Source organism: Pinus tabuliformis, chromosome 7, assembly GCF_031772625.1.
Source record: "Pinus tabuliformis cultivar Carrire ecotype Pingquan chromosome 7, CPIR1, whole genome shotgun sequence".
In the NCBI taxonomy this organism is placed as follows: Eukaryota; Viridiplantae; Streptophyta; class Pinopsida; order Pinales; family Pinaceae; genus Pinus; species Pinus tabuliformis.
In genome coordinates, this window is record NC_142293.1 from 242,246,008 (window position 1) to 242,272,712 (window position 26,705).

The window sequence follows — 26,705 nt, forward strand, 5'->3', positions numbered from 1 at the left end:
GACTTAATCTCAGTCGTTGAAGTCCCAACAAGAAAAGTATAAGATGGAGGCTTGGGGTTCATTTCGAAACACACACAGAGAGAACAAATTGATCTAGAGTTCGATCTCTGCGGCTATGAAACTGAGAAATTCGAACTAGGTGATCATTCTGCAGCAAAGGGACAGTGAGAATCTGGGAGGACTTTCTGAAAAATACTGATAGAGAGGCGGAAAGAGCCTGTGGAGGTAGCGCAGTAGCTGGGAAAGCTGACGTTGGGCCAGTCTGGGACCACGCAGCCTTGACACAGAGCCAAAAGGGCTGGTGCAATGGAGAAAGTTGCGTATCACACAAAAGTCGAAACTGTCAGGAACTGTCGGAACAACTCGGATAGCTGACACAGAGGGCAGAAGAGCTGACACAGAGCTTGAAAGGTTGACGCAGGGCCAGCGCGCAAAAGTAGTCAGGGTTAGCCAGTCTTGTTGTCGGATCAGCCGGAAGAGGCGAAGAGAGCCTGTGGAGGCAGCGCAATAACTGGGAGAGCTGGCGCTGGGCCAGTCTGGGCCCACGCAGCTTTGACACAGAGCCAGAAGGGTCAGCGCAAAGGAGAAAGCTACCTATCACGCAGAAGCTAGAACTGTCGGGAACTGCAAGAACAACTGGGATAGCTCACGCAAATGGCAGAAGAGCTAACGCGGAGCTTGAAAGGCTAACGCAAGGCCGGCGCAAAAGTAGTCGGGGTTAGCCAGTATTGTTGCCGAATCAGCCAGAATCTGCTAGGTGAAGTGAGGTAAAACTCAATCAGACTTTTCGCCAATATTTTCTTTGTAAAGGATTGCTAAATGAGCATCCTAGATTTGTATTCAGATATTTCTCTTGCATAATAATAAACCCTCAGAGCTGTAGAACCAATTTTCCAGCGTTGGGTTTTTCCGGGGACTATTTTGTCCAAAAATAATTGTCATATGTATCTTGTTCTTTGCTCAGTTTTATGTTTCATGAGATCAAATATTTAATTAGTGTGGGTTGCAGAAGTAATTTGCTTCAGTATTCAAAAGAATAACTTGATAATGTATCTTTAAAATCAAGTAGGTGAAGTAGATTCAGATTTGCTGCAGTAGGAGTTCCTTCAGTGTAGGAATTTTCACACTTCCAACGTCACTTATAGGGGTTGTCCAACTGTGACATGCCTAAGATATCCTTAGGCTAACCTTAAACATATGTCACAACCCCAACATATGACTTCAAAAATTCATAACTCCACAATGACAACTCGTAATCGGATGATTCTCGTTGTGTTAGAATCGTCTCACCGAGAGCTATCATCCTCATCCATCACATGTCAAAGACTCGCCACGATTTTGGCCCAAACATCTACGAGTGCAAAACCCCAGGCTTGGGTTCTAAGCCCACAAGCCTACTTGTGGCACTTTGACCTCCAACCCTCAAACATTAGGGCTTGGAGTACCTCCCAAGCTACACAAAAATCAACACTCCCTCTTAGCGAGGGAGGTACTTCCAAGACTAGGAAGTATCTATCATTCGGGGACGACACTAGCCCATCTGACATCCATCACTGTAGCAAACCCTGTAGAATGAATCAGGAAATCTCGGTAGTGCCTCTGCCTGATCACATCCGAACTTGAAGATCCCGAACCTACATAGGGTTGCTCCCTATGAGGCTAGGCTCCCTCTGAGCTTATGCGATCTCCACTAGCTCAATCCTGCAAGCACTCATCCTCCTAGATCAAATACAACACGTGCAAATCCCACCAATCTCGAATATGCAACATCACAATCCAATGAAGACTCTAGCCTGGCAATCTGTAGTCCATTACATGAAGCCATCTCGATCCACTTGATCTCGTCCATGCCAAAAGAAACCCTCAAGCTGTCCCAACCATCCATGACATGTCAACAGAAGTCCACAATCAGCAATCTGCCCTACAACAAACTATTGTTCACTAGGCTCACCACCAATCCACCGGAACTCCCAGCCAATCTCGCTGCCAAACCAGTCAAGACCACATCTCCATGTCTTCAGCTAAACCCTCTGCTCCATGATCTAGACACCCACAACTCCCTTCGAGTGGCTTCGTTGTGCACGCTCTGATTCACTGTCCCTTAAAGTAGCTCAAACACAATCTGATACCATGTTGAATTTCCACGACCTTGGGTCTAGGATAGAATCTTAAAATCTCAGACGTTATTAAACCAAGAATCTCGGCAATACTACTTTGCACAGAGGAATATAAACAATAGTAAATCACATATGCACATAATATAGACAACTTTTTATAGTTTTCAACCCAACTTCGTTATATTAAACAACATATAATACAACAGTCTAGAGCTCCTGTACTAGGGATAATGGCCCTCATACATCCACTAGTACAAGATACAAACAAGGGCTTGGTGTCAGTCCATCGACGACCAATCTACCCTCAACAAGATACTCTGACCATCTGGATGATGAAGTCGACTCTCTCAGCTCCCCTCAGTTGTACCCTGTACCTGCCCAGTCCTACGGCTCCCGATTTGCAACTCCTGTCTCTATCAATGCTCCAAGTCCATCTAACCACCGAATCTCAGTTATCCAATCTGCTCACTAGATGATCGTTCGTCCATCAATGCATCAACACATCGAGACTCATGTCGAGTTGTTCACAGCTCCACTTGTGACCAACTCTCAATCTACCCATTGTTGCTCCTCAGCTACTCAAGGACTTCAGCCCACTATGGTCTTCCTACATTGCTCCGATGAAGACCAACATAGGGCACGGAGGGTTGCCACCTATCACTGCAAGATGTCCTTCCCCCACAATGAACACGGGCTAGGAGGACTACCCACCATATGCTGTAGAAGTCCTTCTCCACACACAATTCTAGCGTTGCTCAACTGCTCCTCTGGCTGATCAAAGTTTCAAACCTTGAGTTCAACATCAGCCACTCTAGCAACCACCTAGGCCCATGAAGATGGTGCACACCGGGCTCCAACTTGGACACTATCACGCTATCCTCCAGCAGACCATAAGTGCCCAATCACGTCCACATGTGGTCTACTCTCACGCTGCCCTCCAACAGTCCATGAATGACCAAGTCCACGTTGTAGCATTTGCTCCTAATTAGGGAATCCCCACACTTAGGAGACCCTTACACATGGTTGCCCATAGACTCCACCAATCTGCCCTTTGCTTCTACAATAGAGGAGCTCTTGCACAAATCTAGGCACATCAATAAGTCCTTCACCTAGGACACCATCAACTCATCATCCAAGGGAACATCTGCAACACTCCTTGTTGTTGTCCTCTTACCTTCCAATCTGATGTGTCTGTTGCCTCCCAACAATCCACGTGGGCTCCTCCAAACAACTCCTAAGGCCTCCTACAAGCTGCCAATCAATCTAATCCAAGCACTAGTCAAAGCAATGACCCAACACACCTCCACACGCTGCCCTCCAAGTATGTTGTACCTGTTGTCCCTAAGTATGACTAGTTAGGGCATCTTAGACTTCTGTAACCACCTCCTAAATAGGCACCAAATAGTCCTTAAATTACTGCGGCCTAGGCAAGGAATAATGACTCTCGTGAGTTGTTGTTCTAGGCATTTGGCAGCCCTTAAACAACTCAACGCAGGCCTGTTTTGGGAGGCTAGGCCCATAGCCTACCTTAGTTGGTTGCGGCCCTCCAACAACCCACCAAAACTACCCTCTTCTAGCCCTCAAACAAATCTGCAATACTCCCAACAGACTCGGCCTTCCTCCAAGGGACCTCGACCCCTCTACCATCAATTCGGACCCCCAAAACAGTGAGCTCAGACCCTTAATACAGTCCCTCTTCCACATTGTTCCTTCCTCCTCCTTGTTGCAGCTAGGGCACAAGAGAATCTCTCCAACAAGCTCTCCTCTTAAGAATGTGTTGCTCCAAATGGATGAGTTAATGCCTCTACATCACCCTCTATTTATACAAAAGAGAGGGGCTCCTGCTCCTTCCAATGTCACTTCTAGGGGTTGTCCAACTGTCACATGCTTAAGATATCCTTAGGTCGACCTTAAACATAAGTCGCAACCCCAACATATGACTTCAAAAATTCATAACTCCTCAACGACAACTCAGAATCGGATGATTCTCGTTGCGTTAGATTCGTCTCGCCAAGAGCTATCACCCTCATCCATCACATGTCGAAGGCTCGTCATGGTTTTGGCCCAAACATCTATGGGTGCAAAACCCCAGGCTTGGGTTCTAAGCCCACAAGCCTACTTGTGTCACTTTGACCTCCAACCCTCGAAACTAGGGCTTGGAGTACCTACCAAGCTACACAAAAATCAACAAGAAGCCCAAAAGATATTATGGATATGCAGCCTGTATGACGAAACTGATAGAAGTAGAGGCATCCACCTTTGAAGAAGTTGTCACACACCAAGAATGGAAGGATGCATGAATGAAGAGTATCAATCAATAATGAAAAATGGAGTTTGGGAGATCGTACCTAGGCCTGAAGACAAATCTGTGGTAACTTCCAAATAGCTCTACAAGATTAAACATGCAGCAGATGGAAGTATTGATAAATATAAGGCAAGATTTGTGGCTAGGGGCTTCTCTCAACAAGAAGGCATCGACTATGAAGAGACATTTGCACCTACAACAAGGTATACAACTATACATTCGTTGGTCTCTTTGGCAGCATCGATGGGAAGGAACATCCACCAAATGGATGTCAACACTACATTTCTAAATGGCACCATTGATGTAGAAGTCTATATAGAGAAACCATTGGGATTTGAATTCAAAGATAGTAACGCTTATGTTTACAGGTTGAAGAAGGCATTCTATGGCCTTAAGCAAGCAACAGGGGCATGGTATGCTAAGATGGATGCATACCTACAAAGATTGGGCTTCACAAAGAGTTCAGTTGATCTGAATCTCTATATCAAGGTTGTGAAGAATGAGCTTGTTATCATTCTTCTATATGCGAATGATCTCTTGACAAGTGTGGAAGGTCAAATCCAAGAATGCAAGAAGCAGCTAGCAGCAAAATTCGATATGAAGGACCTTAGGCTGATGCACTATTATTTGGGACTGGAAGTTTGGCAAGGACCTGATGAGATTTATCTAGGTCAAGAAAAGTATGTGATCGAGATGCTGAAGAGGTTTGACATGATGTATTGCAAACCTATGACAACCCCCATGACCACAAACTTAGAGAGGCTAAAGAGTTTTGAATCGAGCCCAGTTGATCCGACCATGTATAAACAATTGATTGGCTCACTAATGTACTTGGAGCAACCAGACATATGTTTCGCAGTGAATGTTCTCAATCAGTTCCAAGTGGAGCTAAAGCATGCTCATTGGATAGCAGCCAAGCATATTCTGAGATATCTGCAAGGAACAATCCACTACTACCTGAAATATGATAGGAGGAATGATGTCCACTTGATTGGATATACAGATTCTGTCCATGGAGGCAGTGAGCAAGATGGAAGAAGCACTACAAGAGGATGTTTCAGTTTGGGATCCTCCATGGTCTCATGGATGAGCCGAAAGCAAGAATCGGTTGCTTTGAGTAGTGTTGAGGTTGAATACATTGCAGCCTATGAAGTAAGCAGAGAAGTTGTCTGGTTGAAGAAGTTGTTGTCCGACTTGTTTGAATGACCAATGGACCCTACAGTGATACATTGTGATAACACCAGTTGTATAAGGTTGTCTGAGGACCCAGTGTTTGATGAAAAGACAAAGCATATAAATAACAAGTATCACATTCACTACATTTGAAAGCTTGTGCAGGATGGTGTGTTGCAGCCACGATATATCTCCACTAATGAACGAGTAGTTGACATCTTGAAAAAATCTCTTCCTAATAAGAAGCTTGTGTATTTGAGAGGCAAGCTTGGATTAATTGATATATCCTCATATCCTCCCTAATTGAGAGGGAGAGATAGACTTGAGAGGGAGAGATAGACACGTCATTCTTGTCTTCACTTGGGAAGAAAGAATGGAGGATTCAATAAGCATCTGGCATCCGATACTCTTTGAGGATGAGGTAGGGCATCCAAGATAAGAGTAGTCGTAGAGGACCGATATTCTTTGAGGACTGGGAATCCAAGATAAGAATAATGCTGGAAGGTCATACCCTATGAACACCGGGGTGGGGTATGTACCTTGAGAGACAATAATGAAGGTGTCTATAAATCATTGGTCTCATCGGCATGGTGCTCTGATTTTGTGGAGAGATAGAGTTGTTAGTCAAGGCCATGCTATGTAACAATGTTGGTTGATATGATGCTAAACAGATGGGTTACCAATCTGACTCTTCTTATGAGATCTCTTCAAACTGAGAATGTCTGTGTACCATTTATGAATACCTCCCTAGTTAAGAGGGAGTGTTAAAAAATGTGTAATTAGGTTCGGTCTTCATAAACATGAAATGTACTTTTGATTCTTATATTTTGTAAAATGAAAGAAAAATTATAATTGTTATTTTTGAAGCATGGGTTTCATGTTCAAGGTCTTTTATTTTAGAGGTCAAGCACCCATTGAGTGCTTCTAAGGTTCGCCCTACGTCAAGCAGTCAAGTCTCAAAAGAGTCATTGTCATAAGTTGAAGACCCCTTCAGGCACATTGTAATTTGTAAAAAGAATTATTTTTGTATTTAAGTGTCAAAATACCCTTCAAAACCAGGTCGGCCTAGTAGTTAAGAAGTCGACCTAAGCCATGTCCACCTTAAGAAGCCTATATAAAGGATGGAACTAGACCTCCTTGGTATACATTCACTTCTCACTCATACAAGCAAAGAAGAAGCACAAGAAGCCTAGCGAAGAAGAAGGAGTACGAAGAAAAGAAGTTTTGGGGCTTATTCTCTCTTACACATGCGAAGAAGGAAGGCTAGGTTTGTTGCTTCAAGGTTGAAATTCTCTAGCTGCTAGAAGAGGATCAAAGCGAAGTTGTTGGGGGAAGGCTAAATTTCGCTCACACATGTGGACGCAATAGCAGTTGCAAGGGGCGAAAATTTCAGACCTATAATAGAGGTTGAAATTCTGAAGCTAGGGGTCGAGGTTGTGCTACTGGAAGAGATTTGACCAGGTTTGACTTGGACAAATGAAGCACATCATCTGGAGAGGTCGAACTTGGTCTTGGAAGGGTATTGGTCTTGGTCTACAGGTCTTGGAATTCGTCAATTAAAGAATCTATAAGAAGAGGAGATTTATGGGTTTTCCTCTCACGTGGAGAGGTTGTGGCCCTGGCTTGCAACCTATGTCCTGAGTTCTTATGTACTATTGTTCTTCTTGTTTTGATAGTTGTTTGATGATAAGAACGAACATAATAATAAGGGAAGAAGCTAATAAGTAAGAAAAAAATAAAGGATATAATAAGCAGTTATCATAGATAGAGAAATCATCCTAACCAATGCCCTGTAGATTTCTCAACACTACCCTCAAGTTGTGTTCCTCATGCACAATAAGTTGTACTCCCTAGTCACTTTTCTTTCTTCCTTTTTCTTTTTTCTTTTTTTCTAATTATAATTTAAGAAATAAGGCATTGATTAAGTTTTAAAACCCAGCAATAAAATAGGCTAATGATGTAGCACTTCAACCTTCTATTTGGGTCTGATTAATTAACAATAAAATAAGCCAAACCACTTTCACATATTCACACATGGAAAAAAGAGTTATATTGAAATATGCCAAATGAGAGTTGAGTTATGAAGGAAAACTATATGGAAAATGGATGAGATGATCATGTGCCCCTTATTAGTGCATAAATGACATGAAAATTGTCTAGTTAAAATGGAAATGTGATAATATAATGGATGGTACCTAGGCTAAATGACAGATAGATAATGAAAGGGGACAAGCAGCTAAACGAACCACCAAGAAGTACTAGAGGGCACCACAACTAGGAGAAGACTTCAACGGTCAACCCATCATGAAATGACAAGGAGAAAATAATGACAATAAATATCATAAGCACAAGATAGGGAGATAGGACATTTCTCCATCAACAATCAATCATGAAGTATCACCTACAAAAGGATGAGTATATATAATCTGCCACTAAAGCAACCTCCACCTATGGTACAATATATGAACGATATGCAATGAGATAGGATTCCTTGAGTGTCATCATACAAGGTGTCATGAACTAGTCCTCGAACACCCCATATAAAATATGGGGTAACATTGCCAATCCAAAAGGGAAATGGAGTCAAGGAACGATCTTAGAGGGCTTATTTTCTTGTGTAATTAGAGCTGGAAACAAGGCACAAAAGCTCATTAGATCCACCTAATATTGCCTGAAATTAATGCAAAATTTTCACAGGGGTGGACTCCAAAGGATGCTCCTTCAACTAGCATTTAACTTCACCTTGGAATTGGAATCAACAAGTTTGAAAGCATTCCTAAGAAACATCATACAAATTATCAAACCCCAAAGTTTGAAGAAGTGTTAAAATTGGCAACTAGGGCCAAACTCCATGTGGGTCATCTTATTCATGGCCATTGGCAGCTGATATTTTCCTTGGATTCCTCTCGTCGAGAGGTGTAGGATTGATCTAAAAATCATCCGATTCCGATATGTATTCATGGAGATATAAATTTATTTGTGTTATGTGACAATTCGTCAAAGTCGGCCAGCAACCAAATTAACCCCATCTATCCTCAACGTTGCACTATAAATAGAGGTGGCTTGCAAGTCATTTTAGACACACCTCTCGTGATCTCCTCCTCTCCACTTGTTTGGGTTTTGGTGGAAGGAGAAGTCTCTAAGAGAATACGCTGTCTTTGGGAGAAGATCTATATACTGCCCTAGAAGAGATGCCCTAGACCCTAACACTGTCATGGAGAAGTCCTAAACACAGCTTCTTATACGCTGCCATGGAGAGACCTAATTACAGTCAGGGAGAAGCCCTAGACGTGGAGGTGAAAGGGTCTTCTAGGAGTGCCTATGCTGCCCTAAATTACAGTCAATGAAGCCAGCCCTATAGACGCAGTCATGGAGGATGATTATCACATTGAAGAGAGGCACCTATGCTGTCCTAAAGGAGGCTCCTACGCAGTCCTAAGAGAAGCTTTAATGCAGGTAAGGAGATGCCCTAGGTGCAGTTCAGTTGGTGCCCTATCCGCTGTCAAAATGTGCCCTAGACACAGGCTTATGAAGAATCCTATACGCTGCATAAAGGAGGTCTAAACGCTGGCAAAGGAGACCTAATCTAACGCTGTCCTGAAGGAGTCATGAAGAAATCACCTAGCCGCATATGCGCAGCTAGGACAGGCCTTCTATATGCTACTCATATGATGTCCTAAGCCACAGTAAGGAGGCCTAGAAGAGGCCCTAACTCAGACTTGAAGGTGCCCTAATCCGCTGTCACAACTGCAGCTATCTAAGGGAGCTTCTATACATTGCAAAGGAAGCCTAGCCGCAGCATAAAAGAGACATATATCAGCGTAAAGGAGCAGCATGGAAATCCCTGTAACAGCGTATTAAATACTGCTGTTCTAAGGCATGGATAAGGTACGTTTGGGAGCAGCAGTCACTAGATTAGAAGACAGGGCAACGCTGCTATTTAAGATCTTGTTTAGGCCTGTTGAAGGAGTCTACAGCTACAGCTAGCTGCTTTGCTAGGCTGCAAGCCATAGCAAGCAGCAAAGGCTGTTCCAAGGCAGTATTACAGTTTGCTTTGAGTTCGGATGGCAGCATGGATTAGGAGAGACTCTACTAGGTGGACTGAAGCCCTTGAAGGACTTAGTTATCTAGCAGCTTGGAAGCATGATGTTGAATGCAGCATGGTGATGGAATCACCTTGGAGAATCAGTTGAAGTATGAGGACTGATAAGTGTGCCTTCACCTGAGTTCAGATCTGCGGTCCTTGTCATCAGAACTATCGTGTCAACTTCATGATGAAAGATCTCTAATGTTTGATCTCTTATTTCGGCAAGTCAAAGTGTTGACTTCAAATGTATTTGTACTATCTCTCTCTCTGCTGAACTATTGAAGAATATAAGAAGAATTGATCAAGGGTTTCCCCACATTGGGGTTTGTCCCTAGCTGGCGCCACATCTTGTGTCCTCTTGTCTTGGCTTATCTTCTAATGTTTATTTTTATGTTCTATCTGCACTTTACTATCATGCTGATGTGATTGCTAATCTGAATATTGTCAATGAGCTAATGTGAAAAATTGAAGTAAATTGCTCTAAGCATAGAACATACCAAAATTAACAAGAAGATACTTAATGGCTTTTACATTGAACATGGCTTGCATTTTATGTTGCAATGGCTCTTGTACATGTCGGTTGGTCTCAAGGGATGCCTAGAGCCCCTCCTTGATGGTCTTTTGGAAGACATGGATGATGACTTCTACATTTGATTAAGGTCCTTCCACCTTCCCTAGAGGGTGTTGGGCTTCTTGATGACATGGCACCCTTCTTGAGATTTGATTTGTTTGTATTTTTGCTAAGTCCGAAGAATAGGAATCCATCCTTTGAGGATTCAAGTCATTTCTCATTTAAAATAATATAAATAAACCCTCTTAGATAGAAAATAAGTGGTGGAGTAAAGTGAAAAGAGCAGAACAGAGCAGAAGAGAGTTCAGAGAGAAAGTGAATTGTCATTCTGTGTTATCAATATAAATTGCAGACATTTTTACGTGTCTATTCTTATATTTTTTATTAGTTACATCGTCACTTAATCTCTGTCATTGAATTCTCCGAGCATAACCTTCTAATTCCCATCAAATTATGTGTTTGACAAGTTAGTGTTATTTATCAGAGCTTGTAGAGGAAGAATCAAATCAAATCAATCATTGTTTTGAAAGGCGGATCAACAGAGAAATTAATCTATGCAAGGGAGAAAATCCGCATCCAAACTTTTCTTAAAAGTCCTTTATTAAATCTTCCGGATCTCATATGTTCCGGATCTTCCAGGTTCCAGAATCGGTGTGCTTTCCATAGCCATTTGATATCTGGGTCTTCACAAAAAGTCACATTTTAGAGAAAGCTGTATATCTCAACGTTCCACAGCATAGTTCCACCATATCTGAAGCTTTTAGAAAATCCAAACTCTATCCGAATATGGAACTTTAATAAAAAGCGGATTTCGAAATCTTCCAGATTTGAGGTTCCACAAGCAGAGTTCCAACTCATCCAGAAATTTTGAAACTTCCAGATTGTTAAATTTGGACAACTAGGTCCAAACTCCATGTTCTGATGCTCAGATTAAGAGGCTAATATTTTTGTTGGATTCCTCTTTCTGAGAGGTGTAAAATCCATATAAAAATAGTCTTAATCCGATGAGCAGAACTTATATTTTGAATTTATTATTCTTAATAAATTATATGTGCAAGGTCAGCCAGTTTTGTAATGTAGGCTCACATGCCCAACAGATGTGTCACACACCCTCATTGATGGATATATATACAGGAAAAGTTGGAGAGAATTTCATGACAACAAAACTCACATCTTAGGGTTGTTGTGACACATGCTGGGCTGGCTGACCAAAGGAGACTTTGCTGGTTGAAGCATCCTGTTGACCGCCGAAACGATCACATACATTTTTCTTGTTTCTGATTTGTCTTCTGTAAGATCTGCTTATATGTTCTATCTGCATTTTGCTTATCTACTTGTATGATTGCTGTGAGAAAAGTGAAATTGCTCTTAGCATAGAACATCTACAAAACTTAACATGGTATCAGAGCCAAGTTGAAGACAAACTCTATCTATAACAATCATCTCTTGTGATCTCTCTCCACTTGTCTTTGGGTTTTGGTGGTGTGAGAGATCAAAAGGGATACGCTATCCTAAAGGATGCCCTAACTAATACGCGGTCAGGGAGGAAGGTTTCATAGCGCAGCAAGGGAGTGACCTAAACACAGGTCTAATGTTCCGTTGATTGGTTTGCATATCTACTTGTTCGTGGAATATATAAGTTCGCAAGACTGTCTCACATATGATATGACCGCAATCCCTTTTCGCATAAGGTATACCCGTGTATGTCACAATCTCTGGCCCGCATATGGAATAACCGATGACTCGCTGAAAAACACAGTCACGTTATCAAATTGCATTATATATTATCACCACATTGTGTATGGCAGGGTATGGCAAACAACGTATGGCAGACAATGTTTCTTTGACATGGCAGACAATGTCATGGTATGGAAAACATCATGTTGAAACATGATATGGCAAACAGTTCTTTGACATGGCAGACAATGTCATGGTATGGAAAACATCATGTTGAAACATGATATGGCAGACAGTTCTTTGACATGGCAGACAATGTCATGGTATGGAAAACATCATGTTGAAACATGATATGGCAGACAGTTCTTTCATGGTATGGCAAACATCATGTTGAAACATGATATGGCAAACAGTTCTTTGACATGGCAGACAATGTCATGGTATGGAAAACATCATGCTGAAACATGATATGGCAGACAGTTCTTTCATGGTATGGCAAACATCATGCTGAAACATGATATGGCAGACAGTTCTTTCATGGTATGGCAAACATCATGTTGAAACATGATATGGCAAACAGTGCTTTGACATGGCAGACAGTGAACAACATATATATACACGGTATGGCTGACAGGATTTTGGTATGGCTAACAATATATATATATATATGACATGGCAAACATAGTATCCATGACAGGGTAGTCTCCCTAGTGACATGATATAGTGGACGCAGTAATAAAAGGACACAGTCAACCGCAATCTAAATTCCACAGTCCTGAGGTGTAGCTGGAGTTATGTATACGCTGTGCAATTATACGCTGGGCAGTCATGTCATACATTGCAGTTATGGTTATATACATTCGCTGGACAGTCCTGTACACATCACATGAGGATATATATATGCACGCAGAGATCCTGTACACGTCGCAGAAGTCTTGTACGCATTGCAGAGGAGTTATATCAGCCGCAGAAGTTTTATACAATATTATATAGGTCACAGAGGTCCTGTACACGTCGCAGAAGTCTTGTATGCATCGCAGGGGAGTGATATTAGCTGCGGAGGTTTTATACAATGTTCCTGTACACATCGCTGAGGTTATATATACACGCAGAAGATGCCAAAGACTTATATATACAAACAGAGTATGCAAATGTCCCTTATGTATATTCGCCGAGGCTGCGGAGGTTTCATACAATTGCATTGGTATATGGTCTCACATTCGTCTCTTTGATGTGGTATGACATTCGCATAATATCCCTGGTTATAATGGCAAATGATATGATCGTGATACTGTGATGATATGTGATATTGCTCTGGTGTGAAAATTGATACAAGATGTATGGCATCAGCGTTATATGACAGGGTCTCGATATATATGATCTTGCTCCAGCAGTATATAGGGTCTTAATATGTATCTGGTCTTGATGTGTATGGTCTTTATATATACGGTAGACTGTACTGACGATGGGCAGTAATCGCTGGACAATATACGCTATAGTACATAAGTTATATATATATGCTGGACATGTATATACACCGGGCAGTCATGATTATATATACACTTGTCATGGTTATTAATACCAGGACCAGAAATACCAGGTATGAGGAGTCTAATGTTGTTGATAAAAGAAAAAAGTTCAAAGACTTTTGCAGAGAAGCTGGCATTAAGAGGGAGACTACCACTGCATATACTCCTGAGCAGAATGGTGTTGCTGAACGCAAGAATAGGACTATTGTGGAAGCTGCCCGTGCCATGCTATGTGACCAGGGTCTTCCAAAGTTTCTGTGGGGAGAAGCTGCAAATACTGCTGTGTACATTCAAAACCGATGCCCTCATTCCGCTTTGGACTCCAAAACTCCTGAAGAGGTTTTCTCTGGTAAGAAACCTGATGTCTCACATTTTAGAATTTTTGGATGTCCTGTCTATTTTCATGTGCCGAAAGAAAAGAGAAGTAAGCTGGATGCTACTGGGAAGAAAGGAATGTTTGTGGGCTACAGTGAGACTTCTAAGGCATATAGAGTCTATGTACCTGGTCAAAGGGAAGTAGAGATAAGCCATGATGTCACTTTTGACGAAGATGCTTCCCTGAAGAAAGTAGTAGATCTTCCTAGATCTGAAGAAAACCATGAAGAAAGACCTGGAAATCTGGAAGAACCACAGGATGAGACTATGCCTGATGTTGAAGGGCCAATGGATCCTATTGATCCTTCCCCTTCTCTAGGAAAGAGGCCATCATGGCTCAGGGTCACCCTCGAAGATGCTGAGGGTCATGCTGCCCCAAGGGGAACATTCCGAGAAAGCAAGAAGCCGTGTAGATACCAAGGGTATCTAGCTGCCATGAGTACTATTATACAATCTGAACCTGGATCTTTTGAGGAAGCCATCAAGCATCAAGTCTGGAAGGATGCTATGCATGAAGAATATGAGGCTATTATGAAGAATGATGTCTGGGATGTGGTCCCGAGACCGAAGGACAAATCTGTTGTCACCGCTAAATGGCTCTACAAGATTAAACATGGATCTGATGGGAGTGCTGAAAAGTTTAAGGCAAGATTTGTTGCCCGTGGCTTCCCTCAAAAGGAAGAAATTGACTATGACGATATATTTGCACCTGTGGCTCGATATACCACCATCCGATCCATCATAGCCCTTGCTGCTACGCAAGGATGGAGTCTTCATCAGATGGATGTCAAGACCGCTTTTCTGCATGATGCAATAAAGGAAGAGGTGTATGTAGAACAACCTCTGGGATTTGAAGTTCAAGATCGAGACACTTATGTCTGCAGGTTGAAGAAAGCCCTCTATGGGTTAAAGCAAGCACCCAGAGCTTGGTATGAGAGGATGGATAGTTACTTGATGAAGCTGGGCTTCACTCGAAGCAATGCTGATCCAAACCTTTACTTTAAGGTTGTGGAAGGAAAGCCTCTCATTCTAGTGCTGTATGTGGACGACCTCTTCCTGACAGGTGATGACCCTCTCATTCATCAATGTAAGAGGGAGCTTGCTGCTGAGTTCGAGATGAAAGACCTAGGACTGATGCACTATTTCCTAGGCCTGGAGGTCTGGCAGAGACCTGGAGAGATTTTCCTTTCTCAAGGAAAGTATATTGTGAAGCTTCTGGAAAGATTTGGGATGGTGGACTGTAAGTCCGTGTCGACACCAATGGAACTCAACTTTAAGAAGTTGAGTGGCAACGCTGCAGGGCCTATCTTGGCCAATCCTACTGAGTATCGTCAACTCATAGGAGCTTTGATGTTCTTAGTGAACACCCGTCCGGACATATGTTTTGCAATGAATACTTTGAGTCAACAGATGGTTGAGCCTCATCATTTTCACTGGGTTGGTGCCAAGAATCTTTTGAGATATCTTCGGGGCACGATAAACCATGGGCTGAGATACACTGCCGGGAGTGTGATACTCCGGGGATATACTGATGCCGATTGGGCTGGCAGTGTGGTGGATCGTAAGAGCACATCTGGATGCTGTTTCAATCTTGGTTCTGCTTCGATCTCATGGATGAGCAGGAAGCAGAAGTCGGTGGCTTTGAGCACCGCGGAGGCCGAATACATTGCTGCTAGTATGGCCTGTTGTGAAGCAGTTTGGTTGAGGAAGCTCTTTAGTGAGCTGTTCCAACATGTGCTAGATACCACTGTAATACTCTGTGATAATCAGAGTGGGATTCGTATGACTGAGAATCCTGTGTTCCACGACCGATCCAAGCATATTGATATCAGGTACCACTTTATCCGGGATATGGTACAGCGAGGCGCCGTAAGGCTCGATCATATAGGAACTGATGAGCAGGTCGCGGATATTCTCACTAAGCCCCTGGGGAAGGTCAAGTTCCTAACCTTCCGTGAGAGTCTTGGTGTCGTGGAAAGACCCTATGATGTGGGTCCTGTTGGACGATGAGCTCTGGGAGCTCTGGGGGGCTTTGGGGATAGCTTCTCAGAGCTATAAGCACTCATAATGCTTCTGCCCCACCCTTGTGATTATTGAGCTGGTTCGCCACTCATTTAATCTGTGCCCCGTATGCATCCTACCCATTGAGTTCAGGGCTCATGGGAAGTACCTCTCATTTGGCCAATGAGGTGTGGAAAAGCTAGAGACTATTAGCAAAGACTGATGGACGCATCAGAGATTGCCGTACTCTCTATCTAGGATGGCATGGTCCAACCACTTGATCTGGGATCAAGATTTGTGAGGTCTGGGACCTCTGGACTGATTATGTCAGTCGGGGAATGATGTCTTTGTGACTGACCCACTTCTGTTCTGAAATAAAGAAGCCAGCAAAGCAAGTTTCGGCGGGATGACTCACGATGTTAATTGCACTAATAGATGGAGTTCTCCCTAGTTGAGAGGGAGTGTTAAATTTGGACAACTAGGTCCAAACTCCATGTTCTGATGCTCAGATTAAGAGGCTAATATTTTTGTTGGATTCCTCTTTCTGAGAGGTGTAAAATCCATATAAAAATAGTCTTAATCCGATGAGCAGAACTTATATTTTGAATTTATTATTCTTAATAAATTATATGTGCAAGGTCAGCCAGTTTTGTAATGTAGGCTCACATGCCCAACAGATGTGTCACACACCCTCATTGATGGATATATATATACAGGAAAAGTTGGAGAGAATTTCATGACAACAAAACTCACATCTTAGGGTTGTTGTGACACATGCTGGGCTGGCTGACCAAAGGAGACTTTGCTGGTTGAAGCATCCTGTTGACCGCCGAAACGATCACATACATTTTTCTTGTTTCTGATTTGTCTTCTGTAAGATCTGCTTATATGTTCTATCTGCATTTTGCTTATCTACTTGTATGATTGCTGTGAGAAAAGTGAAATTGCTCTTAGCATAGAACATCTACAAAACTTAACACAGATCTTGCCATCCTAATCAGGAAACTCAGTTAAGTGGTGTTTTAACCTTATTATGGATATAGTTTCTTCCAGATATAACTTCTTCCGCATACAATTCTTCCAGATTATGTAAGGCTATTTTTAATGTAGTATTTTGAGGTTACAAAAGAGTTTATTTCTGCAGGGTTTTGCCGGAAACATCTGTTATGATAGGTGCGCAGTTAAAAAGAGAGGGCGGAATAAGATCCAATAGGGTCTACATCAATTTCCATGTTCCACCTGTCATAGAAACTTGTTAAACGCTTTGCACTAGGGTACTGGATTTTGTGATAACAAATCCCATTGATCTTTCCTTGGTCATTAGTCTACATAATATTATTTACCTTCATTTTATTTGTTTTAATAGACTCAGGAAGGTTCTACACTGTTGGGTAATAAGGATAAGTTGTTGATTGGACAATGAAACTTCACATGGAAAAAATAGAATAAAAGGCCAACACTGGTTACAAGATAACCTATAATCAACTTCCACAAAATCATGCATAAAGAAACCATCATTAATTGAGACACCTCCCATGTCTATTTAAATATATTCAGCCAAAGGTATCAGTAAGGAGTTTCATACACCAGTCAATTTATACATCAAGTTTACTTGTAAATATTCAACTACAGAATTGAGGAACAAAATCAAAATTTATTAATTTGATTACACATGGGTTAAGAAACATTTATTATTTCAGTGTAAGTGTAAATGGCGAACTCATCACAGAGAATAGAAACCTAAAAGCTTACGATTGTTGACCAAGAGAAGCAAACAAGCAGATGGCTCTACATCATCAGTGGAACTTGAACAATCCCACTACGATAATTTGATCTAATTAGTTATTGTGGTATTTGAAGGGGAGATTTGATTAAAAAGATTGGGATCAGTACAATAAAGGATAAGAACAACTAAGATAATCACCAAAGACATCCACTCAATAATCCTGCAAATAAGCATTACTTTCACCAATGGATTTTCAGAATTTCTATTGCCAATTTCAGAACCCATCTTAGAATGATGCTCTAGTGTGAATGTACTCTAGGATGATGGCCAGTAGAGACCCTATCAACAACAACTATTTAATAGCATTCCCCCTCTTTAAGGAAGGGAACAGGCCCAAGTGAAACTTAGGTTCTTAGTAGGCCCAACTCTTGGACCATAGGCACAAAATCAACATGCAGCGGTAGAAAATTGCAAAGGCTTTGCTGCTTTATCTCAGTCAAGCTTTCAAAGACAAATATATGGTATAGGAAATACACTAAAACAAGAAAGCATAAGTCCAAAATACTGATGTCTAAACCTCGAGAGCAAACATACCTGATATGAAGTTTCCATGATAATCCGCCCTTCCTTAGATATACAAGGGAGTGTGCCTTGCTGGAAAAAGGTTACCTACATATGACAAGCAAATACAAATGGTACCAATAACTCATTCTGAATCAAAGCCAAAAAAAGATCGAGTGTCTCAGTTGTATGCCAAATTGTTTTCAGGAAAACCAGTTTCATGCTCAAACTCCAAAGGCACTATAAATAGTCCAAGCTTACCTGTTCTGATTCCAAGCCAAAATATTTTCGACTCTCAAAGAATTTGCGTATTGCATCATGTGTGAATGAACTTGTCATTATATACCAATGAATTCGGATAATTCGCCCTGCTCCTCAATAGCAAAAATTGCAAACAATGATGCCTATATAAAGCTCAACAATTATCCTAGATAAAAGAGTAATAACTTGCTGCACAATAACTCTAAAAGTGCCCCCTTACCATCAGCCACTGACTGGGATGCAAGTCTCTGAACACGTAAAATACGCTCTGCTTGAAGTTGAAACAGTGTTTTACCCGAAGGAAGCCCAATGTCTGAAAGACAACAGCATAACCAGTTTTCTGTAGATTAGATGGGAAGAAATATTATCTTTGACATAAATGCTTCATGCTCATGAACAGAGACTGGATTTGCCTTCTAAACCATTATAATCACTGGCAAAACAATACGAGGACCACCTTCCCAACTTAATTCCACCATATTCTCTATTTGATAGATTAATGTTACAACATACCTTACCAGTCTAAAAAGTGCTGTAAGTAAACAAATTAAACATAATTCATAAAATCACGTGACAGAATTGCTGAACTTACTGAAACATCCCTTCGCCTCTGAACTTCCTAGACGGGTACCCTGAACGGAATGACAGGCCATCAAACTCATAAGAGAAGGCCCATTGAGCTGTTAAGTTTTAAACTGCAAATATATATTTCAAAGTTCTAATGCCAAACACAAAAGTGTGGTCTAGGCGAGTTTACAGCAGAAAAATATTGCATATAGCAATTTCCAACAGAAAAAACGAACTAGTTGAAACCATAAAACGTAGAAAAGATACTAAGTCTTGAAAACTTAACTTATTATAATTTCTCAATAAAAAAAATACTGTATAAAGTGAGATATGTACCTTTAACGACAAGTTATATAAGGTAAAGATTATTTTAATATTGTCAAACAAATGACAACAATAAATAGGTCAATGATACTCAAACTTACATCCAGCGAAAATACATAGCGGGAGTACAAAAGCAGCTCCAAATACTATTCTATCAAAAGCAGAAAAGAGCCAGGTGCATAGTTAAAAGAAATACAAAATACTTGCAAGAACAAAAATTTGACCAACAAGGGCTCTACTTGATGAATTATAACTATCTTACCAGATGTAGAAGACAAAAAATTGACAAAGACAAGGAAACATTTCTAATTACAAGATAACATTTTGAGGTTTCTAGAAGTAGTGAGCATAACAAATTGTGAAACAATCCAGACATTCTCAATATATTTACCAAATCAAGATCAAAACCCTGTTTTGCAAGACCAACATCAATCAGTCACGTTCAGAATGGCCTTCCCCTTATATATGATTTCCTGGAAAGAACATGTTTCCAGGCAAGATCCCAAATGAAGCTTTGGCAGTGGTACTGACCTGTCTTACTCCGAATCTGCCGACACATCAGCAAAACTGTCAGGATTGACAAAAACCCTGGCAAACAAACTGATTGGGGTCTTTCAGGCAGCTTCACATTCAGATCAAGATGCTTCAAAAAAATGCAGGCCCCTCTCAATTGAAGCCAAGACTGTTCTCACACGCTGCCAAAGGCAAACAAAAGCTCCCAATTTCAAGGAACTCAGAGTTTGAATGTGGGGCAATTTATTGTGGAAAAATCATAGCCTGCTCCTGTTTTGCAGGACTCTTCTGAAAGTTTTTGTGCAAACATCAAGGCCCATACGGAGAATGCCCGGCCTTATAGATTTCAGAGACTTTGGCCAAAAGATTTAGAATGGATTAATAACTAAGTTGCAAAAAATGCATAGGGAGGAGGGCCAAAACACCATTCAGAATTTCAGACACAGAAATGAAGGGGATACAACATGCAAATGCCATCAAAAATATCAGTCAATGGAAACAGGACCCTTGAAATGCTTCAGCTCCTGCAACCCATGTTTCCTGTTAGAAAATCAAAAAGGCAGAAAGAATTTCTTTATGTTGATAATCACTTCTGATATTCTTATGTTCTTATTAACTTTCTTGAGTTATTCTTTTAACTTAGTTCATCAAGCAATTACCAATAACAATAACACGAAGATCAAAGACACCAAATGTAGGCGGGCAGCCAGGCCAAAACCCCTATCTATGGGAAAACCCAGTCAACAACTCTTCCTTAATAATTTCACGAGATGATCCAAGACTCCTTGACCTAGACACAGACTTCCTCCAACCACTACGTCATCCCTTCCCTTCTTCTGCAGATGATAACCTTCCAACAACAACTTTGACCTAGATGCAGCAACAGGACTTCATCCCAGCAGTAGCCCAGCAATATTTTGACCAGCAGTAGCCCAGCAAAACTTCAACCCAGTAGTAGTCCAGCAAAACCTCAACCCAGCAGTAGCCCAGCAAAACTTCGGCCCAACAGAAACTTCGATCCAGCAGAATCTTCGACCCAGCAGTAACTTTGACCTTCCATTAAATAGCCCAGTAAATCCACACGTGTGAGAGAGAGAGACAACCCAGAAACTTCGATTTTCCTTCTCGAGCAGATCTCCTCCTCTTGCAATTTCGCACTTTTTCTGCTTCCTTTTCTTGGATATCGAACTCGTGTGAGAAATGATCTTCCAAATGAATCAAACTGCTTGTATATATACACCCTTTTCTGGAGGTCAAATTACCCTCAAGTAGGCTAACTTGATCAACTAAGTGTCGACTTGGTGTGGAGGTGACAAATGACTTATTTTACTCAATATTAATTATTTTTACAGATTCAAAAGCCCAAGAAGTGTCTCATTAAATGGACAATAACTCTAATGACTCAATACAAAACCTAGAAGTCCTCAATGGGGACTTTGACCTAACACATGATGACCCAAGCATGAAACCCATGCTTTAACAAGTCATAATAATAATAATTTATTTTTCTTTCTTTTGATAAACACATTTCATTATGACTTAACTAGGGAGGTATTCATACATACATATACAAGTACATGGAAGATCTCAAAACACATGAACGATGAAGAGTTTAGGCACACACAGTGCCACGGACTAGATTCTTGACCAGGGCAATCTATCCAAGTGGGACTAAGATGGACTAAAGCTTTCAGCCTCTCTAGGTACCATCAGGCTTACTTGCTAACCATCAACCCAGGGAACTAGTTGCGTAATGCAAGGTCAGAGCTCTATGACCAACGCCACCCTCCCTATTTTGGGAACTAGACATCAACACATATGCTGGCCAGATGTCCTCCCAGGCATTTTACAGACAATGCCTTACCACATCAAATCTATCTCCCAATCAAATAGATCGGTAACATCAAGCATGCTTCCAAAACTTCGAGAGATTTTCCTGAACAATCCCAACCCCAATTAGTAACAAAATTTCAAATCTACATAAGTAAACACAGACCTCCGGGGTTTTCAATCATCTTGATGCTGCTTCAAAATTTATCATAGTAGGACTTAGAGACTTCCCAAACAAATCTTGACAGAATATTCCTTAATCATACAACTTCCTTTCCTACTTCACATGCGGCAACATACTCTACAACTAGATCCTGCTTTTCTTCCTTTAGCAGCACTTCAATATTCATTCTCCAATTTCTTCTTCAAGGTATCCATCATGACTATAACATGCCCTCCCTCTCAACTTGGGAGATATAGACTTTCTTTTATTCAGGCTCCCTCTTAACTTAAGGAGATCAACTACTTTCTATGACAACGGAGAATCGTTCATGGCTTCCATCCTTCTTATCAAAGTCGTCTTAATCATCATCATTCATATAACTTCCTTCGTCATGCTTATCAATCAAATCAACTTTACTTGTGGATACTTCAACATCTTGAAGATTGTGTACTTGCACAACTTAAACAGCGAGTACAACCAAAATACATAAATAGGAGCATGAAGTTAACTATATCATAATCATATAATAATGGAAGCATCAAATGCCTAAACTTAATTAGGTTCATACATACTTTTATACTTCAACTTCTTGCTCAGGTTTTGTTACAAACACTAGATCACATTAGTAACTCAATCAAGATATCAATCTCATTATATCTAGGGCCTCAAATTTCTTCCAGAGATATGACATACTCTATTATTGTAAACCCTAGAAGTAATTCAAACAAGTACACTAACAGTGCATCTAACAACTTTAGATGTTAGACTTCTACTCAGATTTAATGCAAACCCTAGGTTCCACCTTTGAGACACTAAGCCTTAGATACCAATAATCATAACACAATCTAAAGTTTCAACTAAATGACCAACTTCTACTAGGATTTTGTTGTAAACCCTAGATTTTATTATTACATTTGAAACAATAACATCTCATCATATCCTAGAATATCAAACTTCTACTAGGGCTTAGTTACAAACGCTAGAACTTATCAATAATTAGGTTAGCACATATACATATCTAGGATAATCATGCACAAGCATATCATAACCTATATTAGAGAAACCCAAGACACAAATATCAATACATTTAAAGTCAGATATATAACAATCCTGAATAGGCTAGGGTTTTGATCAAACAGGCAAACATACACCTAGGGTTTCATTCCTAGGAGCTTACTCTCGATATAGAAGGGTCTAAACCAATGTTGCACTAATCGTTATCGGGATATTATCGGCGCGGGAAAAAAACGGAAAAATTTGTAAAAATCAGGAAAAAATCGGTAAAAATCGGGAAAAAAATCGTAACATACAAAATATTCATTTTTTGCAATTTTTTTAATATCTAAAGCATCTACAACATAAAATAAATACATTGACACATAAATATGATAAAAGAACTAATATATAAGATGTTTAATATCATTTATAGTGCCACATCACACATAACAGTGAATCATGTCCTGAATAGTAAGTCCTGACTCATGACTCCCAACTCATCCTCAAAATATCAACAAAAAATATAATAATGTATCTCATATCATGAGTCATAATATCATATGCAATGAAATGAACCAAATAACTAAAGTCTAATACTACTGATTTCCTTTGCCCCTCTAGATGTAGATGTCGGTGGAGTTGGCAGTAGACTCTGTTGTGCTCTAGAAGCTGAAGAACTAGGAGCTACAGGAGGTAGACCACGTCCTCTACTGGTGACAGGGGTAGCTTGGGTCACCACCTCCTCCTCATAATAAATAAATAAATATATATATATATATATATATATATATATATATATATATATATATATATATATATTTTTCCATGATTTTTTGCCAAAAAATCCGCAAAAAAAAGCTCGATTTTATCGCCCGATTTTATCTTCTTCTTCTTTTTTTAAATCGCAATAAAACGATTTTATCCCGATTTTTTGGTGATTAGTGCAACACTAGTCTAAACCCTAATTTACCAAAACCTCAAGGTCTAGGAATATATCACTATACAACCCTAAAGGACTAGGGTTTCCATAATAATACTAAAACTATTACCATCAAAACACCAAACATCAAAAGAATAGTATTTTCTAGATTTCATCTAAGTAGACTAGGGTTTTATAGAGAACCTTTTAGGGTTCCATAAATATGATGATTTTAATGAGAGTAGTTTCAATCTAATGATTTATCCCTCAAGCAAGAATCTCCATGATTCAAAGGTCCTAGACATAACACTTGTTAGTAATGTAAAGCAGATTCATTAGAATGGATGAATATACCTTTATCACGAAGAGAACAAACTTATGATCTAGAACAAACCTTTGAGTTGCTTTCTAGACAAACCTTATAGGACATCAATTTCAATGCTTTGTTTTATGAGATCTTCTCCATAGCCCTTCAGCATATCAGGAAACTTTTCCTAAACAAGGAAAATATAAAAGAAATGTTATTAGCATCTAGTATAAACAATCTAGATAAGAAAAGAAAAACCAAACATAAAAGATAATACAGGGAGTAAGATACTTATCTTTGGAAAAGTGGTGAGGGCTCCCTCTTAATCCAATCTCGAGGGATAACTATAACTTTAACAAAACAACTCAAAAATGTTTTTCCAAAGCATGTTAAACCTATAAGTACTAAAATCAAAATATAAAGGAAAATGTTCAAAACTTTAGAGTAGAGAGACTTAGTAGTATAAGTCCTTTATTTTTTATTCTTCAGTCTTGTTCTTCTTTGGAGATCCTTCTTTGCAACCATTTGCATGATCCCTATTTCACCTTTTATTTCTCGGATTCTAAAGACAATTGCTTCTATAGTGACCCACCTAGTGACAATTGTAGCATTCAACCTTTGATAGGTCTATCTTCCTTCTAGAATCTAGGCCCTTTAGACTTCTTGAAGGTTCCTTTGTTCTTGTGATGAGAGGAATAGGCATTTAAAACTTTCTCCTCTTCATTCTCTTTGTTGCTTACTAGAGAAATTGTCTTCTTGACTACATGCATTCCATAATTGTTCGAATGTAGGAGTTTCCTTCCAACTGTTGAGACCTGATGAAAATGGACTCCAAGATGTTGATAGTCCTAGAAGTGTAGTGATTACAAGCTCCTTTTCCGATACTATCTCATCTATAACCTGGATTTCATCTCTGATTCTAGCTATCCTTACAAAGAAGGATGCCACAGTGTCTTCCTTTGTCATCTTTATAGATCTTAGTTCTTTCTTAAGACTTGCAATTTGACCAAGATTCTTCATTGTGAATAATTTGGATAATGCCTCGTACATCTCTTAAGCAGAATCTATGTTGGATATATATGGGATGAGGTTATCCTTAATTCCATCCACCATTAGTGTCATGGCCAATATCTATGTTTCTCTGAACTTTGCCTTTTCTGCATTACTTGACTCATTTGTAGGCTTCTTTACTTTTCCTTTGACTAGATCCAAGACGTTATTCTTCTCAAGGATGAGATCTATCATCTTTTTCTGTGCCCTATAATTGGATGCTCCTAATTTGTTTTATCCCTTCATTGAATTAGACATTGTCCTTGAAGATGGTAGGATTGACTTCTTATATGACCCTTTTGATGACCCTTATTCAAACTTCTTAAAACTCCTTATTTTCCTTTCAATAGATCTAAGTTGCCTTTTTCCTTCTTCTTCACCTTAGCTCTGGTACTATGTTAGAAAATCAAAAAGGCAAAAAGATTTTATTTATGTTGATAATCACTTGTGATATTCTTATGTTCTTATTAACATTCTTGAGTTCTTCTTTTATCTTAGTTCATCAAGCAATTACCAATGACAATAACATGAAGATCAAAGACACCAAATGTAGACGGACAGCCAAGGCAAAACCCCTATCTAGGGGAAAACCCAGTCAACAACTCTTCCTTAATAATTTCACGAGATGATCCAAGACTCCTTGACCTAGACACAGACTTCCTCCAACCCCAAGTCAACCCTTCCCTTCTTCCGCAGATGATAACCTTCCAGCGACAACTTCAACCTAGATGCAGCAACAGGACTTCAACCCAGCAATAGCGCACCAAAACTTCGACCCATCAGAGCTTTGATCCAACAGAATCTACAACCCAGTAGAAACTTTGAACCAGCAGTAACTTTGACCTTCCAGTAAATAGACCAGTAAATCCACATGTGTGAGAGAGAGAGAGACAAGCCGAAACTTCGATTTTCCTTCTCCAGCAAATCTCCTTCTCTTGGAATTTCACAATTTTTCTGTCTCCTTTTCTTGGATATCGAACTTGTGTGAGAGATGATCTTCCAAATGAATCAAACTACATATATATATATATAGATATATATCTATATATATATATATATATATATATATATATTGATACCCTTTTCTGGAGGTCAAATTACCCTCATGTAGGCCGACTTGATCAGGTAAGGGCTGACTTGGTGTGGAGGTGACAAATGACTTATTTACTCAATATTAATTCTTTTTACATGATTCAAAAGCCCAACAAGGGTCTCATTAAATGGACAATGACTCTAATGACTCAAGACAAAACCTAGAAGTCCTCAATGGGGACTTTTACCTAAAACATGATGACCCAAGCATGAAACTCATTCTTTAACAAGTCATAATAATAATAAATTTTTTTCCTTTCTTTTGATGAGTACATTTCATTATGACTCAAATACAGTTATGAAGACCGAGCCTAGTTACATTCTTCAACATTTCCTGCCAACAACGGTTTTTAAAAAAAAGGACAAAAGGAAAGATTTTTTTTTGGAAGGTCTTAAAGCAAATATACAAAAGTTTGTGGTTGAATGTGTGATATGCCAACAAAATTAGTGAGAGACAATAAAGACCCCCAAGGCTCCTTTAGCCAAGCCAACATTAGGAAGAAGTTTCAATCGATTTTATTACATGTTTGCCCAAATTTGAAAGAAAGAGTCACTCATTAT

At 40.0% G+C, this 26,705-nt stretch overlaps 1 protein-coding gene across 2 annotated transcripts in view; it reads right to left on the minus strand.

Annotated features, from left to right (window-relative positions):
• Positions 1 to 26,705, minus strand: part of LOC149246761 (UDP-N-acetylglucosamine diphosphorylase 2-like) — an 82,699-nt gene that overhangs the window by 46,837 nt on the left and 9,157 nt on the right. For both annotated transcript variants that reach the window (XR_016266554.1, XM_089458017.1), the window contains 4 exons: positions 18,976 to 19,015; positions 18,604 to 18,696; positions 18,384 to 18,490; positions 18,156 to 18,230 (listed from right to left, as the gene is read on the minus strand). Coding sequence is in view for 1 of the 2 variants with exons in the window: in XM_089458017.1 (XP_089314143.1) it covers positions 18,156 to 18,230; positions 18,384 to 18,490; positions 18,604 to 18,696; positions 18,976 to 19,015 (315 nt within the window). In the remaining variant the exon portion in view is untranslated. The remainder of the gene's footprint in view (positions 1 to 18,155; positions 18,231 to 18,383; positions 18,491 to 18,603; positions 18,697 to 18,975; positions 19,016 to 26,705) is intronic.